The sequence below is a fragment of the Molossus molossus genome, unplaced genomic scaffold (genome assembly GCF_014108415.1).
Source record: "Molossus molossus isolate mMolMol1 unplaced genomic scaffold, mMolMol1.p scaffold_m16_p_2, whole genome shotgun sequence".
NCBI lineage: Eukaryota > Metazoa > Chordata > Mammalia > Chiroptera > Molossidae > Molossus > Molossus molossus.
In genome coordinates, this window is record NW_023425355.1 from 109,988,087 (window position 1) to 110,013,712 (window position 25,626).

At 36.8% G+C, this 25,626-nt stretch overlaps 1 protein-coding gene across 1 annotated transcript in view; it reads left to right on the forward strand.

Moving 5' to 3' along the window:
* The window catches only part of EFHC2 (EF-hand domain containing 2), a 226,214-nt gene that overhangs the window by 140,398 nt on the left and 60,190 nt on the right, over positions 1-25,626 (forward strand). The window contains exons 11-12 of the mRNA XM_036271414.1: positions 22,699-22,896; positions 24,579-24,671. Coding sequence (XP_036127307.1) covers positions 22,699-22,896; positions 24,579-24,671 — 291 coding nt within the window. The remainder of the gene's footprint in view (positions 1-22,698; positions 22,897-24,578; positions 24,672-25,626) is intronic.

Here is a 25,626-nt window from a genome sequence, read left to right on the forward strand (position 1 = left end):
GGAAGCAAGAGCAAACAATGGAGTACAGATAGTCTCTTTAATAAATGGCGTTGGGAAAATTGGACAGACACCTGCAAAAAATGAAACTAGACCACCAACTTACATCATACACAAGAATAAACAAAATAGATAAAAGACTTCAATGTATGTTGTGAAACAACAAAAATCCTAGAAGAAATCATAGGCAGCAAAATTTCAAACATCTCACGTAGCAATATTTTCACCAATAAATTGCCTAGGGTAAGAGAAACAAAGGAAAAAATAAACAGATAGGACAATATAAAATTAAAAAGCTTCTGCACAGCAAAAGAAACCAGCATCAAAATGAAAAGGGAACCTATTGTATGGGAGAACATATTTGCCAATGATACATCTGATAAGGGGTTAATTTTCAAAATATATAAAGTACTCATATAATTCAACTAAAGGAAGACAAACAATCCAATTAAAAAGTGGGCAGAGGACCTGCATAGACTCTTCTCCAAAGAGGACATACAAATGGTCAAGAGACATATGGTAAAATGTTCAAAATCACTAATCATCAGAGAGATGCAAATTCAAATTAAAGGAAGTATCACCTCACACCTGCCAGAATGGCTACCATCAATAAATCAACATAACAAATGCTGGCAAGGATGTAGAGAAGAGAGAACCCTAGTACACTGCTGGTGGGAATACAGACTTGTAGAGCCACTGTAGCAAACAGTATGAAGTTCCCTCAAAAAATTACAAATGATACTACCATTTGACTCAGTGATCCCAGTGATAAATCCTAAGAATTTATCCTAAGAATCTTGAACTACCAACTAGAAAGAATATATGCACCCCTATGTTCATAGCAGCATTATTTGCAATAGCTAAGATATGGAAACAGCCCAAGTGCCCATCGGTAGATGAGTGTATAAAAAAGCTGTGGTACATTTACACAATGGACTACTATGCAGCTGTAAGAAAGAAAGATCTCTTACCCTTTTAGACAGTGTAGAGAGACTTGGAGAGTATTATGCTAAGTGAAATAAGCCAGTCAAAGAAAGACATCACATGATCTCACTTATATGTAGCATCTAATAAACAAAATAAACTGATGAATTAAAAAGAATCAGAAGCATGGAAACATGGAACAGACTGAGGAATCTCAGATGGAATGAGTGTGGGGTGATGGGAAAAGATTATCCAAGTAACTTATATGGATATATGCTTTGCTCATGGACACAGACAATAGGGTGGGGAAGGCCTGGTGCAGGGCGGAAAGTAGTTTGAGGATGGCAATAGGGGACAAAGGAGGGTGATATCTGTAGTACTTTCAAAATAAAGATAAAACATATATTTCTGTTATTTTCAATGGCATCTTGTTTTATATTTTCTCTATATTTTATCTCTTTTATAATTTAAAACACACTTTCATATTCCATTGCTGATTTCTTTCTTTTGTCCCAAATTAATTGAGTACAATCCTTCTGTTATATCTGCTGACTCTCATTCATAAAGGAGTATTTCATTTTGTGTTTTCTAAACTCATCTTAAACTGGACTTTCTTCCTCATTGCAGTGTTCTTTTGTTTCTTGGGTTGGCCTTTCAGACTCATTTTTTGTTTTGTTTTGTTTACATATTTTTCTTTTAAATTAATTGTAGACTTACAGAAAAGTTTCCAAAATTGTACAGAGAGTTTCCATATACCCTTCATCTGGCTTCTAATGTTAACATCTTGCTATAGTGAAATTATCAAAACCGAGAAATTAACATTAGGACAATAATGTAAACTAAACGCCATATTTGAATTTCATCAATTTTTCCACTAATGTCATTTTTCTGTTCCAGGATCCTCTCCAGGATTCCACATGACACATTTAGTTGTTTTTTCTTCTTAGTTGCTGTAACAGTTCCTCAGTCTTTCCTGACCTCGATATTTTTTTGAGTATTAATCAGTTATTTTGTAGAATGTCTCTCAATTTGACTTTGTTTGATGTTTTCTCCTGGTTGGAGATTATGCATGTTTGGCAAGAATAATGCAGAAATGATTTGTCTTTCTTTTTTTTTTTTGGTACATGCCCCTAGTGGGAACCAAACCCGGGACTCTGGTCCGGAGACCGACTCTCCAACTGCTGAGCCAAACCAGCCAGGGCTGATTTGTCTTTCTTAGTGCATCATATCAAAGGATTCATGATGTGAATTTGTCTTATTATTAGTGAGACTGACCTTTATCACTTGATTAACATTGTGTCTGTCACATTTCTCCATTGTAAAGTATCTTTCCTTTTGTAGTGACTAAATACCTTGAGAGAGACACTTCGAGACTATGCAAATCCTGCTTTTCTTCAACTGTTTACCCACTAATTTTGCTATCCAGCAATAGAACTTTCAGACTAGTTTTGATTTTGCCTCCCCAAGATGGCTTATAAACTGGACCTAATTTCATCTTAATTTTGTTGTTAATTTATTGCATTGGAGTTTCCATAGTAAGTGGGTAAAATAAATTTGTACTCCAAATTGTCTTTAGGGAGAATATTTACTTTGAGTTCCATCAGATAACTTATTATTGTTATTGTTATTATTATTTAAACTCAGAGACTCAGCAGAGAAAAGGTTCATTGTCATATCTCTTAACCAATGGGTAGAGTATATTAATCATTTCACTTCAATTGCAGCCTTTTACAGTTCTGGCTTTGTGCACAGGTTTCATGTGTAGGAGATCCAAATTGCTACCCAACTTGACCAGAGGCCTTGTCTGTTGTGCCTGAGTGAGCATTAAAGTCCAAGCTCTTACCTGTTATTATTATTTGGTTCCCACCTCTCCCAAGCCTACCCTATTAGCTTGTACATTTTCTTCCCTGGTTGTCAGATACCTCTTTATCTCTTTGCCTTGATACCTGGGACATTCTCTCTCTCTCTCTGTCTCTGTCTCTGTCTCTGTCTCTCTCAAGCCCAGCCAGGAGTTTGAGTTTTAATTGCTGCCTTGTCTACCATTTTGCCACACACAGTCTCTCTCCCATGCCATATGGATTCTCTAAAATTATACTGGAGAAAATACTGACTAGACACATTATTATTAAGGAATGACACATTATTATTAATACCTGTGCTAAAGTGGGTTTGGCCTTGCTCATATAGACTTAGTTAAAATCAGCTCCACTATTTAAAAATCGTAATAACTCTCAGGCTTTTCTCTTTCTATTTTTGAAGCTTGTCTATTCTTATAGCTTTGAATTTTATGGCATGCTAGAAAAAATTCTTGGCATTTTAGAGTAAATAAACCATATAATGTTGTGCCAAAACAGATAGCTTATTTCTTATTTTTCTAAAGAATGGAAAAAAGGGCAACTTTTTCCTGAGGTTTTAATATATGCATATATATTTATACTGTTTCTTTTATTTCTTTTTCCATGATTATATTCGTGTGGGAGTGGGTAAATCATTAACAGTGAAACTACTATTTCATCTCAAATACAGTGGTCTAATGGTATCTTTCTAAATGAAGTTTCTATGAATAAAAGCAGGGCAGCTATGTGGGCCATCTATCTAGTTGGGCACAAATGATCACGTTAGTACCACCCATGCTTTCTTCTTTCATTAGAGTCTAAATTTTGTTTGGAAAAAAAAAAAAAAAAGAAGTAACTAAATTCTAATTTTCAGTTCCTCATTGGGAGAATTATGATGTAAAATGAGAAAATACTACACAGCAGGAGGGGAATGACACTTAGGCCACCAAAGGGCAGGCCCTACCTGGCTGTTTTTTATTCAAGTAAATTTTGCAATCCCAAGTACTTGGTCTGGAAGGCATGCCTTATAGTGTAGAGTTTAACCATGTTTGTGTGTCATTCATTTATTCATTTGTTCAATAAATATGCATTAGGTACTTATTCTGTGTCAGATCCCACAATGGGTGGTGGAGATAAATTCTGAGATGAATGAGCTGCCTTGGAGAATGCCAGCCTCATCTCTGAACCTCCATCACCCATTGTGGAACGTGGCACTGCTGTTTCTTGGCTACGCAATCTGTATCATTCTCTTCCTACACCATTTTGGAAGGGGTCTCTTTTTTACTGTCCAGTTTTCTTCAACTCCTGAAGACATCGTCCAAATTACATTTCTTCTCTTAATAAGTTTCTGATCACTCAGTTTATAGTGTTGTCTCTTTGATCTCATTGATTTGATGGCTGGTGCCACTCACCACATCTTTTTATTCCCTTATGCATGTTAGTTGAAGAATAAATGAACACATGAACAAAGACAGTGCCCTTTTTTGGATTCAATTTTCACTCGTTTACTAGTTAGGATTCTATTGGAAAGGGATTCCTAGACTGATTTTGGCCTTTCTTGAAGGACAATTTATTCTACCACATACTAATAATTACAATAATAGCTAACACTTCTATGCTGCTTAGCACATAATAGGTACTGTACTAAATGCTATATATATATATATATATATATATATATATATATATATATATATACAAATGCTATATATATATATATATATATATATATATATATATATATTCAATCCTCATAGCAATCCTGAAAGGTGTTTTTATTCCCATTTTTCAGATGAGGAAGCTAAGGCACAGAGTGGTTAAGGAACCTACACAACATCACATATTAAGTTGTAGGGCTGGGATTTGTACCAGATGGTCTAGCAGTTTCATCATGAGTTAAGATTTAGCCCAGCCGGTGTGGCTCAGTGGTTGAGCAGTGATCCATGCACCAAGAGTCGCTGGTTCAATTCCCAGTCAGGGCACATACCAGGTGTGGGCCAAAACCCCAGTGGGGGGCATGCAGGAGGTGGCCAGTCAATGTTCTATCTCATTAATGTTTCTATCTCTCTATCCTTTCTCTAAAAATCAGTAAAGAAAAAAAAAAACTAAAAAGAAAGATTTAGAGTAAAACTAAGTTTGACTCCTCATTCTGTCTGTCTCATGCTTTAAGTTCTACATTTGCGAAATGAGAATAATTCAGGAGATTACTGGAGTGATTAAGTTAGTTAAGATGTGCTAAACATCCAGCCAGTAAATGCCCAATGACATTTGTTCCACTCACTTCTCCTCACCACTGGCCATGTGGAACTTACACTTTCTGGGTCTACAAAGCATGTGTGTGCTCCTGGATGACCAAGTAACTATGTCCACCAACCTGGACATCTTTGCTCTCAATGAAATCTTCTTCCTTGACTTTATCCTTTCTGGAAAGTTCTCTTCTGCAGTGGGGGCAGTTGGTGTAGAATTAAAAATCTTCCTGGGTGTATATACCCTTTCACTTTTTCTTCTCATTGTCATACATGGTTTTTACACTTATTTATATTCTGTGTTATTTCAGAAATGGATTTAAGCTGAGTTACTAAGATACAAATACTTCTATAACATAACATGGATAACCTGAGCATATCATTCTCATAGAGGTGGTAGAAGTGCAGTCAGAGAATGAGAAACATGGAAGGATTCTGGAGGCCTAGAGTTTGAACTAACACACTTTGACTTCCACATCATTGTATTGGCCAAAGCAGATCTTGTTGTTGACCCCATTGTCAAGATGCAGGGAAACAATCGTGCCCCTTTAGAAGATGGAACAAAGTCACATGGGAAAGGATACGGATACAGGGAGGGCTAAAGAATTGAGGGTAGCGATAAAACATCCCACAGAGGGGATGAAAATAACTGTGGGAAAAGCTCACTGCCCCATGAGGCACAGAGTCCCCTTTCTCCTTCCTCCACTCTGGTTATACCTGCTGCCACAATGCAGATTAATTTGGCCTGCAGAAAGCTTGGGCATGAAGTAGCTATGGTTGTGGCTAGTTACTGTTGTTGCAAATCAGCTTTAGGAAAATGAACCTGGGAGTGACCGTTGTGTGGCCTGAGAGGGACTATGCTCCAGCATCTGCCAGAGTGGCTCTCTCTCACCCAGAGTGGGGAACATGACTCCTGAAGTGTCAGGGAAGTTAGGTTTGTGGCTGACAACCAGCTTCCCATTTTGTTTTATCTTAATTGATTCTTGCTCATTTTTAATTTAGATGTTTGTAAATAGAAATGTCAAACTGTTAATAGATGAGCATATTTACTTTAATTTTTTTTATTTAGAGCTACTTATGCTTTATAGATGAGGATATCAACATACAGATTTTATATATTACTTTTGAAACTGCTATATTTATGCCTGATGTTCTGTAGTTACACACTAGGATTCATTATATATTTTAAGTACAGCAAGTTCTCAGACTGAAAATGATTTCTCACTGACATTGTAAAGTTTAAAAGTTCTAACCATTGTCAAAATATAGTCAGATTAATTGCCTAGGTTGTGTCTATGACTTCTGATTCAGATAAGTGATTTAATCCTCATCCCAGTGCTGCCCTCTCCCAAGCTCAGAATACTTCATAGATGACCAAAACAAACCCAAACGTAGACAACAACAATAAAATGTAAGAAATTTTCCTACTTTATATTCTGATAAGGAAGTGAATTATTGTATTCATTGATGGACTTACATTTCTTCCTTTTCTGATTTATTTCCTGGCATAGGAGACCAGTTACCTCAATGATAGACTGTCAAATTGAGCATAAGCCAAAGAGCCTACCCTGGGACCTCTATGAGATTAAGTGGTCATAGGGAAGGGCCATTGTATAAGTTGTGCAAACAGTGGTCTGCATAAATCTTGGGGACACTATGTATGAACAGATTCTTTTGGAGTCTCTGTCAGTGTATGGGGTATTGGGACAAAGCTCCCAACTTTTACTCTGCCACTTATCCTCTTTTTTCCCTACCAAACTTCACTCCAAATTGGCATCTTGGTCTCCAAATAAAAAATTTGTCTTCCTTTCTTATTTACTCCCTCTTTTCATATTGACTTGGGCATATTTATTGAGGATGGACATGGTTGGATCCCTTTTTTCCTAAACTTCCCCTCCCCCACATACACACATGCCCATCTGTGACAGCGCCTATGGAATTTAGCGAAGCACAGTCATATGACAGTGTCCAGACTGCTCTAGAGACTTCTTTCTAAGGTTGCACAGAAAAAAACTAAACAGTGCAGTGCAGGAGAATCCATGCAGGTTCCAAGAGTGATTTTATTGTATGAGGAATTGGTTTTTGTTTATTTGTTTTTAACAACTAGTTATGTTATGGTCACAACTACATGTATGCTGGTCTCAGCAAAGGCAGACTATTTTGAGAAGCAAACAGACCAAAATAGGGAAACAGTTGTATTAAAATGGATGAAACATATTTTCTGAATTAAAAATTAAACAGGAGCCATTTAGGACACTGGACACTACAGACAACTTGGTAGTAAACTAGAAAACTATCTTTAGAAATATCCCAAACAGAATAAAACAAGAAACGGATTAAAACAAGAAGAGAACAGAAATGGAGGTAGAAAGGGAACTGGACAAATGGAACCAATGTAATAATCAAAGATAATTGTTTAGAAAAATCCTTTTCAAAGCTTAAAAAAATATATCTGGAAATTGACAGAATTCACTTTGTTCCAAGAAAAATATATAAAAAGAGATCACTAGATATACCTTGATAAAAATTTAAAGGTCCCAGTTAAGGAAACAATCTTATAAGCATCAAAGAAAAGCATACACAAAACAAAGCTTAAGAACAACATCACCATCAGTAAAACCAATGATCTAAAAACCAAAAATATATGGCCTCAGGTAATGCAAGGAGACAATGGATTAAATATTTTCGAGGGTAAACAAATTGGGGACGATTTGGTTTTTGTAATGTGAACAGGAGAAATGTTTTTAAATCTTCAAGAAAATAAGAGGTAATATAGTTTCTTTTATAAATTACTCAAAGTAATATATTACTTTATTAAATTACTCCAAAAAAATGAAGAGAAATCAAAATGAACTCAAGGGAGCCATTTTGTATTTTTGAAAATTAGAACATCATTTAACACTAAAACAGTTTACACACACACATTCATAGAAATTCAAAGACGTCAAGAGGTGAATGATATTGTTAGAAAAATTAAAAAGGAAGATAACATTTTATGCCCCAAATAAAATAGCCAAGACTCAGAAAGAGAAAGTGAGGAATGTAAGGGTTGAATTCCTTACATTCCATCTTGAAAATAAAATTGTATGTCATCCTTATTTTTGAAAATTGGATAGATATAAGTTTAACATACTTTAGGGCAGCTTCAACTTAACCAAAATAGAATTCCAAATATTGAAGAACCTAATAATTCTTTCACAATGTGTATGTGTAGCAAATATAACGTTATACACTTTAAATATAATATATACAATTTGTCGATTATAATTGAACAAAGCTTGGGGAAAATTCTGGGGAATGGGAATAAAAATTGGGGTGGTGAGGAAATACATTGAATAACTTATAATTTTTGAATTCGTACCATGTTGCATTTGTTTTATAATTTTAAGACCCATTATTAAGAGAAAAAATAAAGACAAGTATAGTGTATAGTGTTCCTGTTTAGAAAAAAAAAAAAAAATGCAGAACCCAAAAGCAAACCTAGTATAGTCTTTATTGCAAAAGACAAGTAATAATAAAAGGTAACAGCAACAGGAAAACACAAAACAAGATGATGGGAAAAAAGTCCTAGGAGTAGTTTTGACCATAAATGTAAATTCTTCGATGGCCTCTAGAATCATTATGACACATTCTACCTGCTCAAGGCCAGCATGTGATCTCCGCTCTTTTACTTTCCCATTTAATTCTTGAGTTCCCATGGGCTATATTGTCAGGAATTCCTCTTGAGGAATAATCAATATGTTCCTCTTGAGACCTCTTTCTTTCCCCTCCCCTAAGTTGTCCAGGAACCTCATGGGTACTTACTTTGTCCACAGAGTGTCAGAACATTGTCAAACACCACCGTGTGGCTCTTTGCTGTCACAAGTCTGCTGTGGGAGACTGGTTCTGCTAGGTTGATGGATGCCACTGCAGTGACTTAATTAGGCAGAAGGTGGAGAAGTGGCTTTTGCTGCTGTTTTCAGTTGAGAGAGACATACATATGTCTATAAGCTGAGACCAAGACATAGGTGACCTTGATGACAGCCTGGACAATTGATGGATCAATAAGCAGTTAAGGATGAAGAAGCAGTTACGGGTGGGTCAAGGCTTAGTTATACCTTTTCTCATTCCCCACATGGACGTTTCAAACTTTCTTAATTTTAAGCTTCTAACCTTATAGCAGAAAACCTCATGTTCAGTTTAACAGAGAATATAGAGTTCCCATGATACAAACCTTGCCCAAGCCCCTGCATCCATAACTTTGCATTCTTTCTTTCTTACCTCAATAGAAAAGGCATTCCCCTGCTGTCCAAAGCTAGCTTCCATGATGGCCCTGTCTCCGAGGCACTCAACAAGAGACCTGGGGACCCATCCTTGGCCAAACACATTCAACCCTAGTTGATGCTTCTCAGCTCCATCCTATTCCCCAGCAGCCCTCACTCATGCCTACCCTTGTGTTGCTTCCTGAGTGCTCTGGCATCTAACTCTGTTAATACTGCCCCCTTGCTTGACATCCTCCAAGAGATCTTCATCTGTGGAAGAAAATCTGGATGCTCTAACATGGCCCACATGGGTGCCTTTCATTATTAGGCACACCTACCAGCTCTCTAACTTATTTCTTGCCTAACTTCCTTATCTTCTAGTCATTCTAAGAGGCTTGACCATCTGGGTTCAAGTCTGGTCTCTACCACTTATTAGCTGTGCCCCCTTGGGCAATTGATTGAAACTTTCTGGGCCTTGGTTCTTCGTCTCTCTCTCTCTTTTTTTTATTCCTCACCTGAGGATATTTTTTTTTTACTTATTATCAGAGTGGGAGGGAGAGAGAGAGACAGAGAGAAACATCGACATGATAGAGCCACATCGACTGGTTGCCTCCCACACAACCTGACCATGACCGGGACGAACCACAACTGAGGTACACGCCCTTGACCGAAATCGAACCCGCAACTCATTCATCCATGGGCCGACACTCTAACCTAACCACTGAGCTAAATCAGCCAGGGCTGGTTCTTCATCTTTAAATTGGGATAATCAAAGGTCCTACTTAAAATATTGCTGTAAGGATTAAATGAGTTCATGAGTTAGATCAATGTCTGGCATAAAATAAGCACTTGATAATTGTTAGCTCCTGTTATGAATACTTTGGATAGCTCCTCAGATGTAACATCCTCTTGCTCTCCTTGTATCTTTGAGGATATGGTTCTTTCTTAAATTTCTCTCAGCCTTTCCCTTACCTGCCCTACTTCTCTGAGTGGCAGATTGTTTTTTATCTTCAAGATTTGTTCCACTACCACCTCTGCTATGAGGCCTTCCTGGAATTTCCCTTACCTGCCCTACTTCTCTGAGTGGCAGATTGTTTTTTATCTTCAAGATTTGTTCCACTACCACCTCTGCTATGAGGCCTTCCTGGATTTTCCCTTATGTGCCAGATGGATGAGGGATACTTTCTCTGAGTTTCTGGACATATCCTTATTGCAGCCCCTATTCTACTTTGTTGACTTCACTTTCTTTTTGGGCTGGGATTAACTCCAGGGTGCAGACATTGAGGGTTGTGGTTTGAATCTAGTTTATTTCTCTCTCATTTTCCATCAGTGGACATGGTCTGACATGGAGTTGGCATTCAGTTAGTGTTTGTTGAATGAATAAATGGATACATAGCTGACACATGTAGACAAAACCCAAAGGAAGCAATATAATTTCTTATCAAGTAAGAGTTTTTCAGTTGTATTAGTAATCTAATCATTGTTTATTAAAGTGAGACATTATTTTTACCTGTCAAATTAGGACACACTTTAAAAAATGATAATCATAATATCCATTTCTGTGGGCTCTCACTCATTGCTGGTGGGAGAATAAAAGCAGTTTGATACCATACATCAAGGTCCTTTCAAATGTCTTTTTTTCCCCCCACCTAATTGTACTTCTGGGACACTACTCAAAGGAAATAACTTTATTTTACTTTATTTTCCTTATTTTTAAATATTTTATTTACTTATTTTTAATTTTTATTGAATTTATTGGGGGAGACAAGTGTTAATAAAATTATATAGGTTTCAGGTGTACAATTATATAATACATATCTGTTTTTGTATTGTGTGTTTACCACCCCTAGTGCAGTCTCCTTCATCACCATTTATCCCTCCTTTAACCTCTTGTTCCTCTCCAGACTCCCCCATTCCCTCTGGCAATCACCATACTGTTGTCTGTGTCTATGAGTTGTTTTGTTTGTTTTTTTCTCTTAATCCCTTCACCTTTTTCATTCAGCCCCCAACACCCCTCCCTGTGACAGCTCTCAGTCTGTTCTCTGTATCTATGAGTCTGTTTTTTTTTTCCCCAAAAAAATCCTTTCACCAGCCTTTATTCTATTTTTAAAAAATCTTTATTGTTGAATGTAGAATGTATTACAGATGATCCTCATTTTTCCCCCATTGACCCCCTCCTCCCCACTCCCTCCCCCCTCCTGCCTTTTCCCACACTATTGTCTGGGTATATTGGTTATGCATATAAGTTCTTTGGTTTATTTCTTCCCACCCCCAACCCCTTTCCCTTTGAGGTTTGTCAGTCTAGCAATGAATTTGTACTTCTTAATCCCTTCACCTTTTTCACCCATTCCCGCAACCCCCCTCCCATCTGGCAACCAACAAAATGTTCTCTGTATCTATGAGAATGTCTCTGTTCTGCCTGTTCATTTTGTTTGTAGATTCCGTTGTCGATAGATATGTATTCATTGCCATTTCATTTGTTCATATATTTTATCTTTTTCTTCAAAAAGACCCTTCATCATTTCATATAATAATAGTTTGGTGGTGATGAACTCCTTTAACTTTTTCTTGTCTGGGAAACTCTTTATATGGCCATTGATTCCGAATGGCAGCTTTGCAGGATAGAGTAATCTTGGTTGTAGGTTCTTGGTTTTCATCACTCTGAATATTTCTTGCCATTCCCTTCTGACCTGCAAAGTTTCTTTTGAGAAATCAGCTGACAGCCTTATGGGAACTCCCTTGTAGGTAACTAGCTGCCTTTCTCTTGCTGCTTTTAAGATTCTCTCTTTTTCTTGAACATTTTGCATTTTGATGATGATGTGTCTTGGTGAGGTCCTCTTGGGGTTCATCTTTTTGGGGACTCGCTGTGCTTCCTGGACTTGTATGTCTGTTTCCCTCACCAAGTTAGGGAAGTTTTCTGTCATTATTGTTTCAGATAGGTTTTCAATTTCTTGTTCTCTCTCTTCTCCTTCTGGCACCCCCAAGATGCGAATGTTGGCACGTTTGAAGTTGTCCCAGAGGCTCCTTACACTATCCTCATTTTTTTTTTCTGGACTCTTTTTTCTTTGTGCTGTTCTGATTGGGCGTTTTTTTGCTTCCTTATATTCCAAATCGATGGTTTGTTTCTTGGATTTACGTACTCTACTATTGAATCTGTGTAAATTATTCTTTATTTCAGTTAATGCCTCCTTCATTTCTGACTGTGCATCCATCATTTCTGACTGGTCCTTTTTTATGCTCTTGAGGCCCTCGCTAAGTTCACTGAGTATCCTTATAAGCAGTATTTTGAACTCAGCCTCTGTTAAGTTGCTTATCTTTATTTCGCTTAGTTCTTTTCTTGGGGTTTTGTTCTGTTCTTTCATTTGGGACCTGTTTCTTTGTCTCCTCATTTTGGCTGCCTTCCTGTGTTTGTTTCTGTGTATTACTTAACGAGCAGTATGGGGCTAACTGAGACCAGATGCTTCTTGTTTGAAAGGATTTAGGAAAAACCTGAAGCAGAATCCAAGACAGGCCAATCCTATGGTTAAGCAAGTGGCAACAATTTGGGTGGGCCTGAAAGTTGGGTGGGGCCAGCCTCAGGGAATCACCAGGGCGGGGCCAGCAGTGTGAGCTAGGTTGCTGGAGTCCCAGATATGGTGGCTGTCTGCCGCCCCAGGGAAGGGCTCACCAAAGGAACAAAGGCCTCTGACAGCACGTTTTTTCCCGGAGAAAGCCCCCTCTCCAGCCCTTGCTCCAGTGCCAAACAGCTCAGTTCTTCTCTGTATGTCTCTGGTACCCCTGAAGCTGCCTCCCCTTCAAGCTTAGAGGGAGTGAGTCCTATAAGTCCGTGCCCGGGCCCTTTAAGGAGCTGCCTGGGGCTCCAGCCGCTTCAGATTCCCTGACCCTCAGTTCCTGCTGGTTTTTCCAGCCAGAAGTTATGGGGACTTCTCTTCCTGGCACTGGAACCCTGAGCAGGGCACCTGATGTGGGACAGGGACCCCTCAGTTCTCAGGGAGGACCTTCCTAGCTGAGGTATCCTCCTGATTTTTATTTGCCACACATGGGTGTGGGACCAGCCCGTCGTGCCTCTGCCCCTCTTACCAGTCTGGTTGTGGCTGCTGCTTTAATTTCGTAGTTGTAGGACTTCCATTCTGCTTGATTTCAGGCGGTTTTGAATGATGGTTGTTCTGTAGTTTAGTTGTAACTTTGATGTGGTTGTGGAAGGACGTGATACCATGTTTACCTAGGCCGCCATCTTGACCGGAAGTTTGTTTTTGTTTTGTTTGTTAGTTTATTTTGTTCATTAGATTCCACATGCAAGTGAAATCATATTGTATTCATCTTTCTCTGACTGGCTTATTTTGCTTAACATAATACTCTCTAGGTCCATCTATTGTGTCACAAAACGATAGATTTCCTTCTTTTTTATGGCCAAGTATTATTCTATTGTGTAAATGTACCACAGCTTTTTTTCCCTTTATTGACATAGAGAGAGAGGAAGGGAGAGGGAGAGATAAAACCATCAATGAGAGAGAATATAGATTGACTGCCTTCTGCATGCCCTCCACTAGGGATTTGGCCCACCTGAGCATTTACCCTGACTGGGAATCGAGCCTGTGACCTCTTGGTGCATGGGTTGGTGCTCAACCACTGAGCCACACCAATTGGGCTACATATTTTTTTTTAACCCTCACCCAAGGATATGTTTTTATTGATTTTTTAGAGAGAGGGGAAGGTAGAGAGAAAAAGAGAGATAAACATCAATGTGAGAGAGAAACACCAATTGACTGCCTCCCGTAAATACCCCAACTGAGAATTGAACCTGCAACCAAGGTATGTGCCCTGACCAGTAATTGAACCTGTAACATTTTAGTGTACAAGATTATGCTCCAACCAACTGAGCAACCCTGCCAGGGCTACCACAGCTTTTTAAAAAAATCATCTGATGATGGGTACTTGGGCTGCTTCCATATCTTGGCTGTTGCAAGTAATGCTGCAATGAACATAAGGGTGCATATATTCTTTTGGATTAGTGTTTGGGGTTTCTTTGGATATATTCCCAGAAGTAGAATCAATGGGTCATAAGGCAGCTCTAATTTTAATTTTTTGAGGAAACTCCATGCTTCTTTCCACAGTGCTGCACCAACCTGCATACCCACCAACAGTGCATGAGAGTTTCCTTTTCTCCACATCCTAGCCAACACTTGTTTATTGATTAATTGATGATAGCCATTCTGACAGGTGTGAGATGATATCTCATTGTGGTTTTTATTTGTGTTTCTCCAGTAATTAGTGACGTTGAGCATCTTTTCACATATCTATTGTCCATCTGTTTGTCCTTTTTGGAGACCTAAGGACATAATTTTAAATACAGACAAATGGTTATGCATAAAGATATTCATTATGACATTATATAAAAATTTGAGAGAAGCCCATGAAATATCCAATAAGAGAAGTGTGGTTTAGTATTTTGGTTTCAGAAGAATATGTGATAAAATGAAATATATTAGTTTTATGAAAAAAAAAAGACTATAAAATATGTTTATAACTATTAAGAAAAAAGACAATTAAATACCCATGCATAGTAGAGACTGCAAATAAGTATACCAGAATGTTTACTTGGTTGTATTTGTTTGGTGGGAGTGTGTGTGATTATTCTTTTTTTTTTCTTTTATGCATTAATTTTGTATAATTAGAAATGTGTTTTTTTATAATGGAGTAAAGCCGATAAATTTTATACCTTAATACTTTCAACAATAAAGATAAAAAATAAAATTTGTGTTCAGAAAGAATTAAGAATCTGATTATATGTTTTGATATGAGTAAGTTTTGAATTAATAAATTGATTGTAAGCCCCCAGAGGGCACAGGCCTATTTAATGATCAGTAAATACCTGTGGGCTTATATGGGGTCGTTCTCCATGTAAGGCACACCACCACCCTCCTTTATAGCAGAGCTCAGCATGGCCTCTAAAACATCTGGCAACCAGTGAGAAAGAGTTAAAATCAGAAAACCAAACAAGTGAAGTTTTCTTGGAGACAAATAATCTTTGAACACAGGATGGTTGTTAATGAAAATGAAGGTGGTAGAAAATGAATAACTTTTCTTGTAACTGCAATTAATATTCATGCCTTTCTGCCCACATTGCAAGTTAAGCACCATTTTGCTGTTACCAAAAATCTTGACATGATTTAAAAAACAACACTGTTGTCTTAGCTTGTTTAAGTGCATAGTGTACCAAATTGTAGAAAAATTATACATGAGTGTTTTAAAGGGTTTCTGTATAAAGAATATTGTTAATAACATGCAACAATTTCTCTTAACTACATGAGAAAAAATCTCATTTTGTTTGGCTATAGTTAAATAGCCCCACAGTTGAATACACCAAGACATACCAGATTTCAAACTAAATAAAGCAAAATTAACATGTACATTCCACTACATGTCAAAACAGGAAAAGCCATAGTATTTGATGTGAAATGAAGATTAGAGCAGTAACAGAGAAATCTAGAAACTGCTTACATTTATTTGGAATAAGAAAACAGGTCAATGATTTTCAATGAATATTACTTCTCTTTGAAAAAATATATCAAAAAGTCAATTTACAAAGCAGTTGAATTTGGCAGTAATTATTTATATTATCAAAAGATTCTTTAGTTTCCAAAAGAGTTATTTCAGGGTTCAGTGTGTTTGCTTGTCATTAAGAATTTGACAGAAATTAGAGGATTTTAAGACTAAGGTCTTAGGTGCCATTGCCTACAAAAAATGACCAAAATGAACATAGAGTATTTTTATATTTAATAGAGAGTAAAAAGAGGCATCTCGTTTGATTTCTAAGAGGCTGCATTTGTGCAGCTTCTCAAATATTATCCCTTATATAAAGGAAGGCGCACCTGGAGTTTATTACTTTATCAGTTCAGACTTAATCCTGAATGTGACTATTTAAAACAAGTATATCATTTTCCTTTTACATTCTGCAGATAAATTCTATGATTTCAGTCATCAAAAATATTTCATAGTTTTTCAAAATAAACTTGCTTAAGAGAAGTAACTTCCAGTTTAATACAACTTGAAATTATCTCTATTGTAGAATGATGAGAATAATAAAAACTGCTATTATTTATTGAGTGTTTATAGTTCAGGTGCTATGCTAAATGCTTTTCATACCTTGCTAACTTAATCCTCATTTTTTATATGTTTAGCAAACTATTTATTATAGAGGGCTTACAATGTGCAGGGTCTATTTAAGGTGCTGGGGATTCAGCAGTGTACAAAATAGATCAATAGCCCTGCCCTTTGTGGAACTTAAGTTCTAGTTGGGGGGAGAATAAATGCAATATACAAAATAAGCAAGTAAGTGGTATACTAGATTGGAGAATGATGAATGCCACTGAGGAAAATAAATCAGAGAAGTGGGTTGGGAAAGACAGGCTTGTAGTGGGAGGGAGATCACACTTTAAAATAATAGTCAGAGAAGGTCTCAAAGAGAAGATGACACTTGAACAAATGAGGTGAACTACCAGATTATGTAAACGTCTTGGGAAAGAGCATTCCAGGTAGAGGGAACAGCAAGTGCAAACACCCTGCTGTTGGAGTATGCCTGGTTTGTATGAGGAAGAGCAAGGAGTACAGTACAGTGGGTACAGAGGGAAAGAGAGAGGACAAGGTCCAAGAGACAGCAGAAGAGAGGGTATATCATGTCGGGTCTGGTATGCCGTCATGAGACTTCGAGAAAGATGGCAAGCCCTCAGAGGATTTTGAATGGAGACATGACATGATTTTACTTGCAGTTTAACATGATTAAAATTCTATGAAGCAGGTGGTCTTGTCTATTATAACAGATGAGGAGCAAAGGTTCAAAGGTTAATTTACCAGAGTTCCCATTTATTAGCGAATTAGTGGTGCTGGAATTTTAATCCAGGACTGTGTAATTCAAAAGTTCACACTTTCCTCACTAGATCATACCACCTCCCAATTGCAAACAGGTTTGTGACACAGGCTGGAGTAGATGGTTTTCTTTTTAATATGTTTGTATTGATTACTTTAGAGAGAGGAAGGGAGACAGAGATAGAAACTTTGATGTGAGAGAGAAACATTGATCAGCTGCCTCCTGCATGCCCCCTACTGGGGATTGAGCCCACAACCCAGGCATGTGCCCTGCCGGGAAATTGAACCGGGACCTCTCAGTTCATGGGACGATGCTCAGTCCACGAGCCACACTGACTAAACTAGATGGTTTTCTTATAGTCTGCAGTGATCCCCCCCCCCTTTTTTTCTCTTTTCTCTGGAGTTCCTTGGCTTCTCTGGTGAGGCCCACATGTCATAGTACTCCAGAGAACACCATCTGTACCATAAATCTATAAATGTGCTCTCTAGAGGTGGAGAGTGTCCATCTTAACTGGTCATTTAAACTTTTCTCCAGTGAGGTTGAAGAGCTTTATAGATGGTTTTGAACTATGATTAGGTCAGTAGCAAGATATATTTGGTCAGATATTTGTATTGGTTCCACTTTGATGTATCTTTTCATTTCTCCTTCCTCAGACACGTATTCTACCAGCTACCTCTACCTTGTCTGCCATCTGGCAGCACACTACTCCAACAGTATGCCAGACTAGGATGTAAGTGATGGGAAGGCAGGGTTTTCTGCTCTGTATGGGCAGCTTAGGGTGACAAGTTAAGATAAATTCTAAGGTAGTGTAGAATGTGAGCAGGTATGCCTGGTTTCTGTTTAGAGGATGTGAAACACATTTTATTGGATTAATATAAAATTGAAAAAAATGATCAATGGTGCTACCAAATTATTTTCAAAATTGTGACTTGGTTTAATTTAGACTCAACCATATCTTCTTCTAAACCTTAGAGCCTACACTCTTGAGATTTTGTTTACATCAAAACTAAATGTTTTTGTTTAGTTGAAAGACATTGCTTAGAATTTAACAATTCAATATGTAAGAAAATACCCTGAGATTCAGGACATTAAAATGAAGTCATTAATTGACTGAATGACTTTAATGGAATTATGTCTCGTAAAACTGTTTGGCTCATTTCATGTTTCAGAATTCTGCATAGTTACCCCAATGTCCTAGAGCAGTTTGCCATTGTCTTTTGGAGTCTTATGACTTTAGTTACAAAAACAGAGAAACTCATGGCAGTGTCCCTTATTATATCAATTAAAATATATTGTGATGATTTGTATAAAATATTAGTGTCAGGAATGTAGTGCAATGTTGTGTAAAGACAAAGGTGACTTGCCATTTGTATCTTTATTAGCAATAGTGATCACAGAATAGCTGCTTTGTAAAATGCATTTTTGTTTCCTTTAGATGATTATGCAGGAAATACCAAGATCACACTTTACTCTCAGACCTTATTTTAGGTTCACTCTGAAGGTTTAGATGAAGAAGGGCTATGTTTAATAGAAGTTGGCTTTGTTTTTGTGACTGCTGCTAAGTAAAAATGGTGTATACAGAAAACAAGTTGGTGGATCTTCAATAGGTTAAACATAGAATTACTATGTGACCCAGCAATTCCCCTCCTGGGTATATATTTAGAACAGGTATTCAAACAAAAGTTGTACATGAATGTTCAGAGCAGCACTATACATAATAGCCAAAATGTGGAAACAACTCATATGTCCATTGATACATGAATGGATAAGCAAATGTGGTATGTTCATACAATGGAATATTATTCAGGCATAAAAAGTAATGAAGTCTGTCAGATACACATTACTTTCCATAGGAGTGCTCTACTAATTTTAGCTGAAACCAAATTCTGTAATCTCATCATACCTTTTCTCCTTGTTCCCTTGGTTGCTAACCTTCTAAGTAAACAAGATGGGGCATCTGTTAGTCCCCCAAAGAAAGTTTCCCATGGTAACCTAAGATTTGCTTGCAAAGGTTACCCTTCACATTTTTCTAAGCTGCTGCTGCTTCTGCTGCCAATATTGGAAAGTACACTATGACACTCAGATAATGTAACAGCCTCCATTTTGCAAAGTTTGTTGCCTTGGTTCCTCATATCAATAGTGTCGCCAATGGAAGAGTGCGCACCTTTTGAAAAGATTCCTATTTTGTGGTGAAGCCCATTAATGATTGACAGGGTGGGGTCAATCCTAAAGAACAGGCAGGTGGCAAACTCAGGTGAAGTGGTGGCGGCCTCTTGAGTCCTGCAAAACAGGCTTGTACTTTCTGGTTCGTATCACTGGTACAGGGCCCTACCTCTTTTGAGCCACAGCTGCCACACAAGGCAGTCTCTCCCAGGCCCCCTGTTATCCTCCATGGTTAAGGTCACCTTTAAGTCTGGGGGAGCTTGTTTGAAATTCTCACATAAAGCATGGAAAGCTGTGGAATACTGAAACTGTTTAAAACCCCAGCATGCAGAAACTCAGCAGATATAAATTTTAACTGCAGTAAGGCCAGGATAATTTCATTTTATTCAATGAAAAGAAAAATAAACTTTTATGACCTGGTGGTGCCAGAAAAGTTTAGTTGAAGGTGCATGGAAATTTTCTAGTTATTGCCACACATTCTTTTCCTTGGTCCTTGGGTGTGTGCCACTTCTTCACACCATTTTCTACCTTCAAAAGGATAAAGCTTTCAAGTGTTCTTTTTCTCTGATATTTGATTATTATGAAAATTTATAAAAAGCAGACTATCAATATCTATCTATCTATCTATCTATCTATCTATCTATCTATCTATCAGCAATCAGCAATAATGCTGTAGATGTTTTGGCATGTGTCCTTTCAGTCTTTTTTCCTATGAATATATATGTACCACTATCTTCAGTTTTACTGGGATCATACTACATTTATGATGGACATCTTTTATACCAGTAAATACCAATAAATAACACACTTTTCATAGTTGCATAGTATTTCCTTTTATGTACATGTCATTACTGATTATTCCATGACCAGTGTTCTAAATGAGCTGGAGAGTTTCCTGGGAGTGGTTACTTCATGGTCACTTAACCCTCAGTGAGAAATGGTTGGTGACTCAAAGCAGAGATCATGCATGGTAAAGGGGATAAAGGTCTGTAAAAAAAATAGCTCAAAACCCACTGCTTTTAGGAATCTTTCCCTGACTGAGCCCTGCTCCATCTGGTCACTTTATCTTCTTTGTCCCAACAGAAGGGGATAGAACAGTATGCAGGAGTATGGACTTTGGAGCCCGACTGCAAGTGTTCACATTCTACCTTTTGTGACATTGGGCATATTACTTAACATTTCTGTGCCTCAGTGCTCTCATCTGTAAAATGAAGATAATAATAGTACCTGCCTTCTACGCCAGATGAGGTGATTCATTCCAAAAGTACCTGGCAGCATAGGACCTGGCACATAGCTAGTATTCAATGAACGGCAAGATTTCTTACTATTACTCAGTTCTTCAAGTGGACCTCCCAGTTTGTGATTTTGAGATCTCATCTGTATGCTCGAGGAGTCCTATTTGAAAATTTTAGGTGCCAAAATGACTTTAAAGTATTTTCCACACAGTGAGCCCCCAGCCAATATTGCTGATTGATTGACGTACACTGGCTTGCTGCAGTTGTGGAGTCTTTTTGGTTGAATTTGTCCTTCATTTCTTATTTAAAAAATCAAAGCAAAACAAAAGGCAAATCCCAGAAATCCTAGGTGGATGTAAGTGAAATGCAGTTCCTTAAGATAGTTGAACATTGGGCTTTCCTACATTCTAAGGAAATTCTTGACTAGGAGAACTGAGAATTCTTAAATGATAGTGGTAATTACAAGAGATATATAAAAGAACTGAAAATCATTGTTCTGGAAGACTAGACTATAACAGAAGAGTACATAAAATCTTGTGTTTCTTTATTTATTTGCTATTCTTGGGAACTGAATTATTTCCAGTAAGTAAATTTTCTAGGTGATGGAAGTTTATCCATTTAATCACCATAACAGTTTGCATTTTAACTATTTTGATGTAATTCTTTCTAATGCATGCTGCATAGTTTATAGCTTTCATATAGAGAAAAAAACAATTCAGCCAATTTGTTAGGCTTTGAATCTGCATCATTAATATATGTTTTCATTTTCAGCTCTGCCAAATAATCTAATTTGCCTTCTAAAGACTCTGACAATTGTACCCTTACACAGCTCTTTTCACTTTTTTAAATATTTATTTCTTTATTTTTGTTACAGATATTTCTCCTTTTTCCCCCTTTGACAGCCTACTCCTGATCCCCCCCCCCAGCATTATTGTTTATGTCCATGTTTACGAATACATGCATAGAAGTTCTGTGGTTTATCTCTTCCTGCCCCATCCACCTCTTCTGAGGTTTATCACTTCCATGTCTCTGGGTCTATTTTGTTCCTCGGATTATTGTGTTCATTATATTATACAAATAAGTGAGATCATGTAGTATATTTTAATGATTTTTTGTATTTCTTTGGTAGCAGTTGTTACTTTTTCTTTTTTGTTTCTGATTTTGTTTATTTGGGTTCTAATTGTTTCTTGGTGAGTCTGTTTAAGGGTCCATCAATCTTGTTTATCTTTTCAATGAACCAGCTCTTTGTTTCATTGGCTTTTGAATTTTTTAGTTTCTATGTCATTTATTTCTGCTTTGACATTTACTATTTCTTTCCTTCTACTTGCTCTTGGTTTTTTCTTTTTGTTTCCTTTCTAGTTCTTTAAGTTGTAGAGTTAGAAAGTCAATTAAGAATTTTTCTTGTTTCTTGAGGTAGTCCTGTAGTGTTATGAACTTCCCTTTCAGAACTTCTTTTGGTGACTCCCATAGATTTTCTGTTGTTGTTTTTTTCATTTTCATTGGGTTCCAGAAAGTTTTTAATTTCTTTCTTTATCTCCTTAGTAACCCATTCATTGTTTAATAACATGCTATTTAGCCTTCATGTGTTTGAATATTTTGTTGTAATTGATTTCTAGTTTTATGCCATTGTGATCTGAGAAGATGCTTGATATAATCCCTTTTCAAGTTTTTTTCTTTTCTTTTTTCTTTTTCTCCCTGACAGGGTATGTCAGTTTTTACTTTTTACTACAAAAATGTGCTTAATTGCTTTCCCTATTTCCAAAACACCTTTTTTATTTGCTGATGTATATATTTTGTATCCTGGGAAACCAAAATCCCAAGTCTGTTGCTGTTTTGTGTAAAGCGCGATTAATAGGCATTTAATGAAATCATGTATTTAGTGATAGATTATTTGATATTTTAAAATCTTTAAAATTTAACTTCCTGGTTGCAGCCTATTATCTGGTAGAATTTTGACTCTTGGTAAAATGCCATTTTATTAAAACTATAGTGCTTATTGTTCTCTATTTAGCATTGGTATCTTCATGACGCTCATAAATTAAGTATAGAAATTCATTAAAGAAATATAATCACCTGTCCACTATGCAGTTGTTAAAAGTTTTGTTAAATAGGATCTGGTTATTTTTAATACAAGAGAAGGAAAATATTTTCAGATATCTTTTCATGAGTGTTTTTCCATCTTCTTTACAGAGACATACTGATGGGTATAACTGTAGGGAAACTCACAGAGCAAGAATTTATAACCATTGTACGTCACTATGGGGTGCCTGACGAACCGTGTGTAGATTTGAATCTCCTAATGGCAATGGCCCATGAACAGCTCAAGAAAAAATTTTTTGAGAATTTTGAAAGTCTCATTTCTTGCTGTATATATGAAGATCGAGAAAAGTAAGCTTTTATTGATTCTAATAAATAATTTAAGTTTCTATGAACCTGAGTATTAAAGAAATTTATATTTTATCAAAAAGGCAAATAGAAAATTGACATGTCTCATCATACTCTACTGTTTAGCAAAGCCACCTTAAATCATTTTTGGAGAGTATCTGGGTAAAAAATAATTCATAGTGATGGTGGGCATTGTTTGTTGATGTGTCTTCAAAAGAATGAGATGCTCCTTTGTATTTTCTTTTAATTGGTTTCTAAAAGTTTTCAACTAAAACATAGCAAATTAAGATGTTAGAAGGTTTCTTCTTTTTACATTATTTTAGTGATAACTAGGATTTGTAAACAGGACTTGTATAATATACAGAACAAGAAACTTGCAAGTAAATTCTAATTTCTTTAGAAGTTTTTTGAAATTATTTTTTCTTGAAAATAATGAAGCTCAGCATAATTTATTTCTAGTACATTTATTATGTTTGCATTAAGCTTTATTAAGTCATTGTTATAAACAACTGGACCCCCACCTTAATATGTTTTGGTGTTCATCTTTCCCACAGACCTGATATAGTGGGAGGAAGTACTCATCTGGAGTTAGAAAATCTTAGTTCCAACTCAAGCTTCTCATTTTGTTACTACACACCACTGCCGTCTCTCTTCCTAATGACCTCTTCCCTCAATCCCAAACCTGAAGTTTGCACCCAAGTAGCCAGCTCTATATCCTATATCTTTGAGGTGCTATAGTTTATCTTAACAATGAACATGATTTTTTCCCCAAATCCACAATATATCCTCACTGAGGTTTTATAAAAATGGTATTTTTCCTTGACTCTTTAAGTTTCTCTGAGCCTCCCAGAGGATATGTAGCCTGAGTTTTGCACCCTGGTTCTGCCTTCCACCTTAGTGGTACCCCTTCCCCATGGTGAAAAGTGTAGTCGTTCTTCACTAAAGAAATAGCTCTTGGGAATAATGGGGTGCTTGATTAGACGTTTATGAGACTTCTCCAGATCCGACAAGCTTTGATTCTAGACATAAGTTTTCTCTCATAATTTTATAACCTCATTGTAAAGAAAGAAGCCCACTTTCTTTTCCTGTTGGTCCTAACTTTGCCTGTTGCCTGGAAGAACATTGGCTGAGTGAGAACTTTAGACAAACATTTCTGTGCCCCTGCTGGGGAAAATTACTGTTGGGCTGCTCTGGAGAAAACATATAACAAAATTGAGGTGAATTGGGGCGTCCAGTTTGTAAGGTTTGGGTCCAAGGAAAAGACAAGAAAAATACCCTCAAATTATATAATACTTGTGTTGGAGGCTCTAGATGCCTGTCAAATTAAGAGATGTTTTCAAATATCAGAACCATTTTTGACTAGTGGTCAAGAATACAGATTGATTACTTAGAGCAACACTCGGCTGTAGCCTTCATAGGCTACTATCACCAACGAAGAATCTGAATTTTTATTGAAAGACCTTTGTAAGGACAGAATCAAGTAACTTCTGAAATGGAAAAACTTGATGAAATGAAATATGATTGTTATTCCTTACGGAATTCCAATAGCAATTTTCATACTTATTTCCAAGTGTACATTTTTAGAATTTTCTTTTAGAATTTTAGTATTTTCTTTCCTGTAGCATGAAACTGTTACTTAAGAAACCCAAAGTATATATAAGCTCATTTATTTTGTTTTAATCCAGGAAAAATGTATTACCCAGCAAAGACATCAAAAGGCTGTGCAAGTCTTCCAGGTTACCTTTGACTAATGATCTTCTAGAGTCCTTGGTGTCCGAGTAAGTGAGATCTGCATCCTTCTTGGGAATTGTCCTTCATGTTTTTGTTTAGGGGACTATGCCTGTTTTACATTTACCTTTAATTACCTTTGTTTTACCCTTGACTATTTGGTTATATTATTGATGACATACCTCCATTTAACTATTACAAAATAAAAATTTATAATTTTAAATATTAGGGAGCCTATTATGAATTATTATTTTATCTTTTTACCGTTAAGGCACATGTGTATATACACAGGTTGGTGTGGCATAATGAAAATGTACATTTTCTTTGGCTATGAGGGTATTAGATGTAAAATTCAGGGCATATTTTTGAAAGCATTAGTTCCTGATGGCTAAAGACATGCCATAAGAGGACATAGTGTTATTAGCACAGGGCTCTATCCTGCTAGAGCACCAGATGTAAAACATGGAGATTCTAAGGTCCTAAAAGGAAAGCATGGTGAACTGCTTTCTAAAACAAATAATTTCTCCTGTTGAACCTAACTTTTGACTTCCTGGCACCACCCTCTAACCACCCAGACTCTGGTCATCTTTTATGCTTCCTATGGCATGACTTCAGCCCCTCCTCTGATAGACTTATCTTGGTAACTCTGGCATTTTGGTCTTTTACTAAACATTGTTATTATTGCTTTGAATACATTATCTCATTTCCTTTGTGAGAACAATTTGGTGAGATAAGAACTGTTATACTCATATTACAAGAGGATGCTGAGGTTTAGAGAGATGAGGTATTTCGCCTAAAGTCCCATAGTCTAGAAGAAGAAGAACTGTGACTTAACTCCTGGACCTTTCAATTATTGTCTAAATAGCCAGTAGATTAGAATATATTGACAGTTCTACCTCCTTCCTGCTATATGAATCCTCACTCTCTTCTATCCATTCCCACTATCTTCAGTCCTGCTCTGACCCATATTTTGTCTTTACTTTTTCAGGGTCTCTACATTGTTCT